Here is a 14,209-nt window from a genome sequence, read left to right on the forward strand (position 1 = left end):
TGATGATGACAATTATGATGATGATGACAATTATGATGATGACAATGATGAAGATGATGAAGATGAAGATGAAGATGATGATGATGATGATGATGATGATGATGATGATGATGATGATGATGATGATGATGATGATGATGACGATGATGATGATGAACAACAACAACAACCACAACAACAAAACAATCATAACATTAAAGACAATTTTACATGAAAATAAATAAAACTATAAAATCATTACCATTAGTTAAAACAACTGTTCCGTCATCTAATTTGTATGCAATCTTGAAAGTACCAGATAGCGGTGGAGAAGAAGATTGATATTTATATGCTGAAATTGCTTTTCCATCACTAATTGCTTGAAATGCAAATAAGTTCATCCCACAGTTATTGACAAACATTGAAACAGCCCATTTTCTCACTGCTGGGTTTCCAGTGGTATTGATTCCAGTTTTGTTATCAACCTTTAAAGTATCTACCCACATCCCAGGAGCGCTATCAACACTATCAACTAAATAGATAGAAATAGTTCTAGTTATGGATTTTCTTGATTTTCAATAATAAAAAAAGTCCACTAAAGTAAAGTGAATCCAATATTTAATTAAGGTTTTAACTAACTTTTAAAATAACGCAGTAAGAACAATCTTTAAAAATGGACAAGATAAAGAAACAGTTGAAATATTTTCTATTGGTTCTTCTTTGGGATTTCTTTCAAAATAATAGTACTTTGTTACTTTAGCACATTACTCACCAACTCTCGGCATGTTTGCAATCCACACTTCATCCACAAAAATTGGAATTGAAGCATCTTGAGAAGGATCACGAACAAGTTGTATAGAAATCACATATACAGGAGAATATTTAACATACCAACTTTCAGCTGTTATGGAGTCTTTCATGTTCATACAACCCATTCCTCTATTGTCAACATTAAATTGGTAATTCCTTGTCATTACAGCTGTTGTACCATCAGTTTTTTGATAAGACAATTGTAAGTTAATAGTGATTGTTAACACACCACGAACAAAGAAGCACAACTATAACATATACTAAATCGCATTAAAATGTTATCATCCAAATACAACAAGATCCAAATCACCAAATAAATGCAAAAAAACTACTTAGGTTTAAAAGTAAGTTTTTATCATTTAAATTAACTGAAATGAGAAACATACAACTAAGAACTAAATATGAATATTGAATATTGCAAATAAATATGAAATCTTAAAAACTTGTAGAGATTTAATATTTCAAGCGCAATATTAATATATCTAGATGTTCTAAATTTATGCTTACATATTGATGTATAAATATATTAATTGACGATTTTTTAGTACCATCATCAGCTACAGTTTGATCAGCATAAAATATTATTAACTCTTTAGAAAGTTGAAGCATGCGACGACCACAAAAAGGACGCTGGTTTTCTATACGAACACCATATTCTTGAGCTCCAGTTCTCTTATCAAACTCATACCCTTCTGAGTAAAACACGTTTGCTCCTAAAAAATAACAAAAATTGCTGCTTTACACACAACAAAAAAATATGCTGACAAAAGAAAGTGTCAGAGCACACATGCAAATAATTTCTATGTTAACAAATAAGAATTTTGGTAAAAATATCATCATATCAAGAATATTAGGAGTTTTATAACTCTTTGTTTAAACATTAAAACTATGTTTATGTGCTATTTAGTAGTCTATTTATAAATATTTGCTCCTAATTAAAATATAAAACATAAATAAATTTTTAATTTCTAAAAATATTTACAGTTGATAGGATTTGGAAAAAAAAAAACATCTTCCTATTTGATATCATTTAAAATTTTTATTAATTTTGGTATGCAGATGGAAAATGAAAAAACTTCTTACAGATCAGCTATTAAAAAAAGGAAAATACTTCCCCCAGTTTAATATTTAAACTGTAATAATATTGAAATTTTTAGAATGTTCCCAATTGTGCATAACTGTGGATGATTGTCTTTAAGATTGATAATATTAACTAAATTCAAAAAAATAATTATACCATCAGTTGAGGAAAATGAGCAATTTTCTGAGAAGATGTCTGTTTTTAAAATGGTTTCAATATCTGTGAAAGATGTATTTACTAAGAACGGCCTAGTGATGCGGTTTTCAACTGCTAACGAAATTTGGCTGCTTGCATTTAGATTGCTAACATTAATTATCTAGAAAAATATACTTTACAAGTTATAAAACAGTCTACAAACTATTGATAATAGTTTTAACATACCAACAATAACAATAGCAATAACAATAATATAAACGTCATTAATAATATTACAGACATCCCTTTTTATACTTTAGTATTTAATTGGTATATAAGTCTGAAGTAAAACTTAACTGGCTTACTTATAATCATCTCTGTTTCTTACGAACATGTAAAAAATCAATAAAAACATCACTAAGATATCATACTTTAATGCATTACATCCATTAAAGCGTAAACTAAATAAATGGTACATAATTTATCATAATGTATCATAATTTATCATAATAATTGGTTTTCTTTTTCCAATAATTTGTCTTAATTAGCAACTGATTTTCTTTTAGCAATAATTGCTGTTCAAACAGACTACCAGACAAAAGATTCTATTTACATTAGTATGAACAAGCCAACCATAGCCAAAAAGAAGTTCAACCAGTGCTGATGGTATAGGTATATTATACTTAATGGCAGTTTTTTCACAGTAATTTCTAATTATTGCCAGTTATCATTTCACAGTTTCACAAACTCTCATTGTCATTCTAACTGTAAAATTTTAAGGTCATTTGCAAACTTTCTAATAAAATTGTTTTAAATGCATTTTTTTCTTGGAATCTTTGCAAAAATTTGCTTATTCCTAATTTATGCTCATCTATTTTTAACAAAACGTCAGAAAAAATACTGAAAAAAAAGTTTAAAATATAAAAACGCAGAATTGACTAAATGTATAACTCCTAAAAAAGTATTTCAAATACAGCAAATGTTTTTGAAATACTGCACATCACTGATAACATACAGTGCTCACAAACAGCTAAAAATGTGTTTACCTGTATTTCTGGTTTGTAATCAGAATATATTGTTAAATTTTGAATTTCATTGAAGACATTATCTGCATCAGCATTACTTAGATTAGTTTTGTATCCTAGCAACCCAACTTCCAACTGATATTCACCACCATAATCTGCTAAATACACTTTGAAAAAATATTCTCGATCACTTCTCATGAACATCTTTACAGATTTTTGCTCTGGATATCTGAAGTAAGTGGTGCCTGTCCAAGCATTGCACCAAGCAACTTTTACCTAAAGAGATAAAAGTATACATACAAGTAGAATCTTGATACAATGAACCATCAGATACAAAGAACATGTTAATGTAACAAACAAATCTCCTTGCTTTAGTATTATGTAAAGCTTTACATAAAAACCTTGATAACATGACAAAATCACATTAAATTTACCATTTTTGTGGTTGACATATTTGAAGGAGATTCACTGATTTCTAAAAAGCTTAAATCATCAGCATTAATTATAATATGGTAAAAGCCATCCTGTGGTGGTCGCAAAAATCCTGTAACTCTTGCTGCAATAGCGTTATATCGTGATGCTAGAAAAATAATTCTGCTGTAAATCTGCAGTTCTGAATAAGATGTGTTTTTGACAACTGGAACTGGATATGTTTGGTTATATTTGTTTTTTACATCTGCCACATTATAACTTACACCTGGCCAGATTTCAACATCATGGCCACGTCCACCTCAACAAAAATATAATAGATAAATTTTTAACTACATTGTCAGATATAGATCATAAGTGCTTAACAACACTGTTTAAAACTAAAATCACTAACAGACTAGTGCTTTAGTGCTAATCATAGTTTATTATACAACTTAGTAACTAATCTTGGATTATTTTACTTTTACATGGTGAAAATTTTTTCTAAGAAACTTTTTCAAAAAAAGTTTTTCAAAAATTACTTCTAAGGGAAAAAAAAAAGGAAAAAATCACCTGGGAATATATCACCAGTTTGGTATGTTTCATTGAGTGGCCCTGTTTGGCATTTTATTACTGTATCATTAACTGACAACACTGTGCAATCAACTCCGTGAACTTTAACTTTCACATTATCTTCGATATTTCCAAAGAATCTTCCAGTGATTGTGATAACAGTTCCTCCTTCTGTACTGCCACTTCTTGGCAATATAGTTTCAATTTCTTGATTAAAAAAAAAGTAAATAAATCTAACAATATTATATCATACTATTTTAAAATCATTTAAAGACGATAAATAAAAAGTTAAACTTTTAGTTATGAAGTTTTCCTAAAAATATTTCATTTCTAATGGTGCATTCCTAGGACAAAAAAACTCTTTAAAAATCCTATAGAGCTTCTACAATCTTTTGAGACTCTATAGAAGTTTTTAAGATTCATATAACTTTGTATAGACTTTTTAAACATTACAGACCTTTTTTATCCTGGGGTGTAACAGAAGAGCTGCACACTTAGTTTTTGAGGGTTAATTTTAAAAAATAAGAAATGCAAGTTTTTAGGCTCTTTTAAATTTCCTCTTTAAAAAATATTTGATAATTACTAATTTATAGCTAGACCAATATCATATATCACAAATAGAACTTTTATAACACAAATAATTTTTTCATCATATAAAAAACTTTCTCCATGTTTTCTTTAGCTTTTTTTAAAAAAAGAATTCTAAAAAATGGTTAACCTGCAAAAGTTTGATAGTTGTAAATATAATCATTTTGATCAACCATTATTGAAGATTTTTCACGTGTTGAGCGACCAGCTGAATTGCTTACGATGAAAGAAGATCTCCAGGAGCCTTAACAAAAAGCAAAAAAGAAAACATCAAACAAAGATCTTTTGAGTTCTTAAAAAGCTTTCAGTATTTTTAGAATAGGCTCTTTAGCAGTTACATGTATATTTGAAAAGCTTTAGTGAGTTAAACCTGCTCTATAACCTACTGCATGCACTTTAAAACATTTTATTGCTTTTTATGACACCATAAAAACTGTTTAAAAAAACAGCACAAAAACCCAAACAAGTTCCTATTGAAGCAATTGCAATGGTTGTTGCTTTCTAAAAACCATGCTTTTGTGCTGTTTTCCAAAACATTCTTTATGAAGTTTTGCATTTACTTTGTGTGTTTTGCATTTAAATTTGTACCCATATCCTTAAAAAGAATTGTTTATGAGCTTTATAGCCTGCTATCAACCTCTAAAAAAATGCCATTTTTAAACTTTCATATCTTATTAAAATATTTAAAATGTAGCATTACTTTAACCCAAAATGGGAAAATTATTTTCAAATAAAATTTTGTCTTGCAGTTTTCATCAAAAAATAAAACCACTTACTTGCTTGGTGTCAACTAAACTGATGTTTTTTTAAACTGAAATTTTAGTCAATTATTTTTCAAACTACTAAAAACTGTGATACTTTAAAGTCGACCTAAAATTTTATTTTCAAGTTTAAATCTTCATGTATTTTCATTTTCAATTAAAATTTTACTTAAACCAATTACTTTAACTAATTATTAAATATTGTAAAGAATCAAATATATAACATATTATAATATAAACATGCAACAAGATGATTGTCATAAATGGTATAGATCTAAGTTTAATAAGAGAAATTGCAAAAGCAGGTTTTAATACAAGTAACTAGATACTTCCAGTCTACCATGTATTTCCGTTTGAATTTGAAGAAGTGTTAGGATTAATGGACTTGTGAAGGGAAAGAAGAGGTTTTCACAGAACAGATATATTCTCTGAATTGATTGGTAAACCTCAACCAACAACAGTGGTATTTTTTTTCTTTACATAAACAATTTAGTGAGAAAAAGAATTGATGTCACCCATTATAACACATTTAACAATTCAATTTACTACTCACTATTATTGTCAGTCTATTATAAGAAAATTTTATTGTTTTTTATTTGATATTTCTTACCACTTTTTTCTCTTGCAATAATACTTCTCAATCAGAAAATTTAACACCAACATGTTCTTGACACAGTGTTAAAGAGGTAATGTTTTAAAAGTTTTATATCATTCATTTACTATATAATTAACGATTTCAAATGATTGATTATTTCCCATCAATACTTTAGTTAAAAAGCAAATAAACATCTTTTTTTGTCCCATAATAACTAGTATTAACAATATGCCATTAAAAAAACTTCTTTAGAAGAGTTTTTGAGCTTACCAACAGTTTTTATTTTTGGTGAGCACATCACCCAGCCATCATACCACCAATAAAATGGAGTCAGGTCAATAACACCAATGCTGAATAACAAAGTAAAAAAATTTTAAAAAAATAAAATTTCCTAAACATATATCAAAATTAAAAAAACAAATAAAAATATATACAGCTCGTTGGTTTCAGGATCGAAAGGTTCACATATGTCATTCCCAACAAACATTCTTAAAAAAAATAAAAATATTTCAGGATAAAAAACAAACACCTACATAGTAGGTTGGTATATACAGAATCTGTATTAAAGAAGTACTTAAATATTTTTCTCAATAATCTCTTTCTTGACTAAAAATTAAAAAATACTTTGAGATTTCATTGTTGTTAGGATCAAAATCTGCAGATAATCTGCTGATTTGTTTTGTAAAAATAACACCTTCCAGACGCACTGTCTCACCTAAAATCAGAAAGTTAGCATTCATTCTACTAATCTTTAAGACATAAGCAGTTTTTTGTTTGATAAGCAAAAATAAAACTAAATTACTCAACTAGTGCAAATAATTAATAGATAATTTATACTTTAAATTGAGAATGAAATTTGTTTCAAAGTGAAAATGCAAACTTTTTTAAAGAACAATTCAAATATAGAATATGTTTCATAAAATGGTATTACGAGTTTGAATAGAGATTTTGCTTTTTTGTAAATGGTATCTGCCTTTTTTTTCGCTAACTTTATTTGTTGCAATATATTTAACCATATTCATATTAAAATATGTAAAAACACTGTAAACATACAGTGATCAATCCAATCAATTTAGTTAAATGTGAAAAAAAAAGTGTTTGCTTATATTACAATATGCACTATGGATACACAGTGATAATTAAATGAAATATGACAGAAAGCGATACCAGGCAAACCAGCTGATGGTGTAACTTTTTTTAATCTCGGAGTGCACCCATCTCGACGCTGAAATACATGCAAAAATAAAAGAGGTAACAAAAAGTTTTGCTGTAAATAACTTAAAATCATATATATATATATATATATATATATATATATATATATATATATATATATATATATATATATATATATATATATATATATGTATGTATATATATATATGTATATATATATATATATATATATATATATATATATATATATATATATATATATATATATATATATATATATATAACACACACACACACACACGCACACACACACACACACACACACACACACACATATATGTATATATATGTATGTGTGTGTCTGAATGTGTGTGTGTCTGAATGTGTGTGTGTGTGTGTATGAGAGAGAGAGAGAATATAATCCTTACATAGAAATTAATTTTTGGTGAAGAAACCTCCACTCCATTTACAAGTACAGTGAGGAAGTAATCAAATGTAGATTCATCAGAAGTTTTTCTTAAAAACATTGTTTATTATAGAGAATGTTGGACAACAACTGACATCAGCATTATATTATCATCATAACTATTATCAAAGACTCAAAAGTCAAACATACTTTTAGCTTGCTGGACCAAGTAAAGCTATTTAGCTATTTCATTTGTTTTTTTATTTAAAGCTTCCTAAAGCTATTTACCTTGTTTCACAACTTAAAATTTCATGGCTGGAGGCTGTATTGATAATATCACAATAGTTCACCACATAAGAAACCGTATTTGTTAACATCACAACAACTGTATTAGTTGATTGATCAGGGAATTCTAAAATGTAAGTTTATCATTTTTATTAAACATAAGAAATTTCATTATTCAAACAATAATATGATCACTAATTTGAAGAAAGTTTAATCAATAAACTTATTGTGACCCATTTAGATAAGACTTTGAGTTAATATCAACTCAACAGTATGATAAGCATACTAAATTTACAGGCTGGTTTAAATTAAGAGACAACATAACTGATTACTATAACTAAATTTAGTAGATTACAGTGTTTTTGGTTACATTTTGATATTTTTATCTACTTGTATAAACTAATTCAGATTTGAATGCCTTTTTGAAAATACCCTTTTTTACCTTCACACTGACTTTTAAATGTGACAGCAAACAACAATCCTTCAAAATTCACCACTTTATTTTTTTTGTTTGTTTGTTTTTTTTTTGTTTTTTTGTAGATTTAGATCTGTTTCCAGAAGGCCAATCTTCAGCTCTAATGAACTTCGTGTGTGTGAGTTTTCAAACATTTTTGTGTACACATTGTCTTTTAAGATAGAGCAGAACCTTGCTGAACCTGTGACCATGAGACTATGTATAAATCTGATTCAATCCAATTTATGAGACCATGTATAAGTCCAACCAGAACTATACATGATCTCATAAAGAGGCTTTAAGACTTTGCTCAAAATTTTATCTTGCTGCAACTACTCAAAATGTCATCTTGCTATAACTACATACTTGCCTACGTTCATCCTAATCACAAAAATGTAACTCGGTAACCTCTTCATACGACACACCCTGCAAAACCATCACAGATGCCAGATGATCTCTCTGAACTCAATGAATTTGAAATGCCACTCGAGAGCCATATGCATTAGGATGGAGCGATTTTCATAGCAAAAAAAAAAAGTTTTAAATTCAAATTGCCTGAGGCGCGTTGCATATTAAAAAAAAATAGGAAAGTATTTTTTTTCTTCTGGTTTACATGACTTCTTCAGCTTCCTTAATGGGATTGAATTTCAAAAGAAAATCGATTCATTTTAATGTTCATATTTTGATGCCATTTAACTTCGTAGAAAATTGACTTCTAGACGTAGAATTCACAGTAAACCACGAAAAAAATTTTTCTTCTTTCGAAAAAAGGAAAAAATAAGAAAAATTGGTTTCTACTTTCACGGCACACGTTGCTAAGGACATCAACGCTAATCCATTGCTCATAGCAACAGCATATTTAATATATAATATAGCTTGAATTACAACAAAATAACGCAACTGTAAAAATATTTATGATTCTGAGAAATAATGAAACCAACAACAGTATTTATTAAGACATGTTGGGTGAGCCCCACTATCAATAAGAAAGAGAGGGGCCACGCCCGACATGCAATTGCAACCATAATCTATGCTTGCTACTGCATGCTTTTGATAAATGTGTTTAAGGTTTTTTTCTCTTTTTAAAACTTGTACTTTTAATGATTTTACTATTTCTTTCAAAAAATATTGATATCTGTATAATTTAAATAGTTGTGTTAACAATTAGGAAAAAAAAAAGTTGTTGGTAAAATTGGATGCTGACCGCAGAAAAACATCAATTCGGTTTAATTTAAAATTGTTCGGTTATAAAAACTTTTATTTGATTATTAAAGTTACAAATTAAATATGGTAGAAGAAGCTCTTAAACCTTGGAATGATAACCTAGTGGAAGTATCGCAAAAATAAACTCAGTCCTGAACAAAGCAAGTTAACGTCATGAGGGGTATCCGGTTTTAAAAATATGTTACAACTCTTCCCTAATGTTCTATTTAAATTTAAAAAAATGGCATTATGGAAACCACCAAACCACCCAAATGTGGAACTCGAGAGGTGAGGCGCAAAAAAAAGGTAACAAAGAAAACCAAGCATTTTGTTTAAAAATCCCTCAGACAGAACTTTTTATTTATTTCAATGAATTTATGAAGTGTTTTTTGATTTCAAAAAATAGGTAAGTCACACTGAGATGTTAGCTTAGCTCGAATGACTCATCTCTTGCTTTATTACCACAAACTGATGTAGAAGTATTTGATACAATTTTTATGCATCATTCTACTGCTTGAGTGTGGCAAGGCATCTTCGCAATATCAGTTGTATCGGAAATTTAAGAAACCATTTTTTTTTTAATCATTAATAGAGATCTGTCTTTTAAGGAGGCTAAGTAACATTAACATTTTGCCAATTCTTTGTGTCTACATAATCTCCAGCATTTAAACTCAGATTGGGCACTTAAACCGTTCAAATAGTCATCCGGTTATCATAGGATTCCCTAATTTTGAAAATTCATCTTAAACCTAATTCTCTAATACCCATTCTTTTACCAGCTTAACTAACAGAAACTAACAGTTGTTTTATTTAATCCTATTGAAGTGGAACTTCTAAATATTGATCCTAAAAATTGTACTGATCAGAAATATCTTTTTGACATTTGCAATGCAACCTCATGAGGTAATACATCAATACCTTTGTGACTGACAGATCCTGGAAACATCTCAAATTTACATTGGTCAAAAACATCCAAAAGATTTTTAAGGTTATTTTTATCCACAACAAACCCATCTTTAGATCTCAAAATTTTGACCAAGTATGTTGTTAAAGTATACTCTGCCAGCTGGTTTGAAATAAAAATGAAACCAACTTGTATGTATGGATCTTATCATTTCTTTGGAATGGTACACGGCCTATTAATCGTGCAAACCGTAAAAATAACTGGAGGCCGATTAGTAAAAATTTAATTTAGGCTTTATTTTGATTTATAAAATTATTTTAACAAATTACAATTGTTATCTAATTTGTCAACTAAAGGCATACTTATTTTATATTTATTGAAGAAAAAATATTACCAAATTTCAATGAAACAATTTATTCAAAAGAGTTTTATATAAGTCAAACAACAAAAACAACACAAGTTTTAATTTAATCACTCAGTTTTAAAATTTTTTGAGCTGGCTCCTTGTAAGAGCCTGGAGTGTTTAGCTTTGAATAATTATTTTAAAAAATATTTGACAAAATTTTACAACTTTTCATACACTTATTATTCTTAAAATAACCAAAAAAAAATTGTTGATTGATTGAAAGTAGTATGATAAGGAATGCAAACAAACTGGCAAAGTCATATCCATTGCAATAAAAAGTATATAACAAAAGAAAGTAAATTGACTTAAAATGTCAGTTGGCTTTGTTAAACCACCTCTATCTAAGTCTAAGAGATAAGCACCATACTCATTACAATATGAATATGTATCAGTGTCAAGATCTTCATAAACAATCTTAAATTGAAGGTAACCAGCAATGTATACTAAAGCCATTTTAACAGAGTCAGTAAAACTAGACTCTAATATTTTCAAACAATCAAATATTTCACTTTCCTTTTGTGTTAGTTGCCTCTGACAATTCATGCAAGTATGACCAACATGAAGCTCATGAAAGTCTGAATCATATTGTAAAAGTAGTTTTGAGTGCTCAATTTTAGTTTTTTCTAAAACTTGTTGAACCGAAATAAAATAAGCACCACCAGCACCTTGACGTAACTTACTAAATGCTTTTTCAATAGGGTCAGATGTAAAGTCACCAAGTTTTACAAATTCGTGTGATATACTTAACAAATATTTTGCTAACTCAACTAGTCCTTTTAAGGTATGGACTATCGCTTTAGATGTTTCAACAGTCAATGTTTTAATTCTATTTTTTCCATTATGGCAATCCATATCTTCACAGATTTGTGATAATGAAAGTATCTGTTGCAGACGAAGATCATCAGTCGAATTTATGACAGAGCGCAATGGGTCTCTTAACCTTTTATCATCACCCAGTTTGTGAACATTAATAATTTTCCATGCGTCTATAAACATTTTTAGAAATACAACAGTTCCTTTAACATTGGTTTGGTCTATTTTAGGATGTGTTGATAAGGCAGAAAGAGTTTCATCACAAAAAACTCTCAAACACAAAGAAACATTTTGTCGCTCAACAGGTTTTGGAAAGATAGAAGCTGTATTTAAACGTGAAAGAGTCACAAGTGTCTTACTTTCTAAGTTGTAAAGGTTCTTAAGATCACTCCACCTTGCAATTAAATTATCATCATCATCCTTAAATTGAATTTCTTGTGTTTTTTCAGTAATCCAATTATTTCTTATGCTTTTCCATATATGAACATAATCGTAAAGTAAAAAAATGTTATTTTTAGTCAGCCATGGTTTCTCTTCTAAAGTTTCAAAGAGAGAGAAAAACTTTACATTGACTTTATTATTGTCACATAATCGCAACACAACTTCCATCTGCATTTGAAACTGATCCAAGTATAGAATCAACTACTTCATACTGAAAATCTGAATCAAGACAACATACTGGAATCATGCATACTATAAAAGTGGGTCCACCAAAAAAACATTTAATCATAACAGCTAATATTGCTTTTGCTAATTTGTCTGGTTGATTAACAAATTTCCCAAAAAGTTCTCCACCGTGATTAAGTTAATGAAGCTTTAACATATACTTCATCAACTATTAAAATGCACTGTTGTTGTTGGTTAGTAAGTTTGCAAAAAACATGCAAAATAAATTCATCATTGTTTAATTTTGAAGCTTTTGATGTCAATTTTTGTAGAGTAGAAACACTGGGAAGCTGATAATCATTTCGAATTCGCTTATAAAGTGTTCTTGAAACAGAAAAATATTCAAAAGCTCAAACAATAGTATTTGAAGAATACAGTGTATCTCCAATACTTAAGACTTTCATAGAAGATAAACTTTCTACAATAACTTGTTTTTTTATCGATAACTTAATATTAGTCAAATATCTTATAGCTTCAGCCAAATTTGACCATTTGTCTAAAATAGTTACATGATTTTTTGACAAACTTGTTACATAGTATAAGCATCCACAATGATGCGTCTCATATTTTAATTTAGAAGAAAGATTTAGTATGAACCTATAAAAAATCAAATAAGAAAATCAGTAACAATTAATTAACTTTTTTTTATAAATATATAATAATTTAAAGAAAGCTTATCTTACTTTGGTAAACCACAGTAAAATTCAGTTGATTGAAAACAAATTTTTTCATCACATTTGTAGACAACTATACACTTTAATAAATCTTTTGGGATTTTTTTTTGGTAATGAATAATCGCATCATTGAAATTCAAAGAGTCCATCACTTTAAAAGTTTCAAGTTGATCAGCTTGTACACTTCTTGCACCAGAAGTTGATGAAGTTGTAATTCTTGACTTTGGAGGTGCAGTTGGTACAAGGCTGGACTTAACACAATTAAAAATAGAAGGTGGAGAAGAGGGTCTTTCTTTACCATAAACATTTATTTTTTTGAAATTTATAGGCCAATGTTCAGAACATACAACAGTGTATTTGCTATCAGGAATGTTGCTTCTTGGAATAGCAGATAGCCACTTTCTACGATCTTCTGGATCTTTTGGTAATCTGTAAACAGCACACTTTTTTTTATCTGTTAAATAATTAGTAGAGCAATTCGCAACACAACACTTTAAAGGCATAATAAGTCTCAATAAATATTTTTTCTTCTTCCAATTTTAAGCAACTATATTTAACCTTCGGCAAATATTTGTGAGTTAATCGGCCTCCAGTTATTTTTACGGTTTGCACGATTAATAGGCCTGTGTTTTAGATAGCCATGTTCTTATGCAACGAACATAAGAATATTGTAGATCCAGTACTACCAAGAAATGCCAATTCCTGTCAGCCTAAAAATATTTTGTTGGCTGTGTTAGTGGATGAAAGAATGCATATTGCCTTGTAACTTAAGAAGATTCTTTATTATTGACAATCAAGCACAAAATTCGTTGATCGAAAATTTATAGAATGGATGCTTTGTTCCATATACTTTTCAAGTCTTACAGCACAACATTTGATAAATCCCTCACCGATGGATTTTTTCCATTTGCATTCACCTTTAATAACAGCCTACAAATATGAAAATGTTTCATAAGATCTGCATGTGTAGTAAGAACATTCTTCTCGAATTCCTTTTAAAACAAAAACCTTACAAAACCATTCCTTACAAGTTTTAGGCGTCTCTATTTGATTTCGATACTTTAAAATCTCTTTAAAAAAACAAATGTCAATTATAGATAAACTAAAATGTGGATAAATTGGTAGCAATTATTTGCATTTCTTTGTATTTTAAACATATTTGACTTGTGCAAGCATGTTTTCACAATAGACGACGCTTCAGTCTGTTTTGGGTAAAAATGTCATTATTGAGGGCAAAGAGGAACATTATCTTAATTAAAAAAAAAAA

At 28.7% G+C, this 14,209-nt stretch overlaps 3 protein-coding genes across 3 annotated transcripts in view; all 3 read right to left on the reverse strand.

The window, feature by feature from the left end:
• LOC149878078 (fibrocystin-L-like) overlaps positions 1 to 14,209 on the reverse strand; it is a 55,467-nt gene that overhangs the window by 38,317 nt on the left and 2,941 nt on the right. The window contains 14 exon segments of the mRNA XM_090072394.1: positions 242 to 511; positions 752 to 1,037; positions 1,297 to 1,502; positions 2,027 to 2,186; positions 3,052 to 3,306; positions 3,465 to 3,760; positions 4,012 to 4,218; positions 4,730 to 4,843; positions 6,226 to 6,305; positions 6,390 to 6,443; positions 6,580 to 6,670; positions 7,123 to 7,180; positions 7,560 to 7,647; positions 7,826 to 7,949. Of these exon segments, the coding sequence (XP_089928520.1) occupies positions 242 to 511; positions 752 to 1,037; positions 1,297 to 1,502; positions 2,027 to 2,186; positions 3,052 to 3,306; positions 3,465 to 3,760; positions 4,012 to 4,218; positions 4,730 to 4,843; positions 6,226 to 6,305; positions 6,390 to 6,443; positions 6,580 to 6,670; positions 7,123 to 7,180; positions 7,560 to 7,647; positions 7,826 to 7,949 (2,289 nt within the window).
• On the reverse strand, positions 10,844 to 12,217 carry LOC149878080 (uncharacterized). Its single transcript, XM_090072396.1, has one exon. It carries the CDS (start codon positions 12,215 to 12,217, stop codon positions 10,958 to 10,960), a length of 1,260 nt encoding a protein of 419 aa, XP_089928522.1. The 3' UTR covers positions 10,844 to 10,957.
• Positions 10,844 to 14,167, reverse strand: LOC149878081 (uncharacterized). The gene is made up of 2 exons (XM_090072397.1): positions 12,952 to 14,167; positions 10,844 to 12,865 (listed from the first exon to the last, which is right to left on the reverse strand). The coding sequence occupies exons 1-2, from the start codon at positions 13,443 to 13,445 to the stop codon at positions 12,619 to 12,621; spliced, it is 741 nt and encodes a 246-aa protein (XP_089928523.1). The 5' UTR covers positions 13,446 to 14,167; the 3' UTR covers positions 10,844 to 12,618.

This window comes from Hydra viridissima, unplaced genomic scaffold (genome assembly GCF_058129835.1).
Source record: "Hydra viridissima isolate aposymbiotic clone 2 unplaced genomic scaffold, HvirCarnegie_v1 scaffold_15, whole genome shotgun sequence".
In the NCBI taxonomy this organism is placed as follows: domain Eukaryota; kingdom Metazoa; phylum Cnidaria; class Hydrozoa; order Anthoathecata; family Hydridae; genus Hydra; species Hydra viridissima.

Coding starts and splice junctions, on each gene's coding strand:
- LOC149878080 (XM_090072396.1), bottom strand. CDS start 12,217: ATGCAGATGGAAGTTGTGTTGCGATTATGTGACAATAATAAAGTCAAT.
- LOC149878081 (XM_090072397.1), bottom strand. CDS start 13,445: ATGCCTTTAAAGTGTTGTGTTGCGAATTGCTCTACTAATTATTTAACA. Junction 12,866..12,951: donor TTTTACTGTGGTTTACCAAA/GTAAGATAAGCT, acceptor GATTTTTTATAG/GTTCATACTAAATCTTTCTT.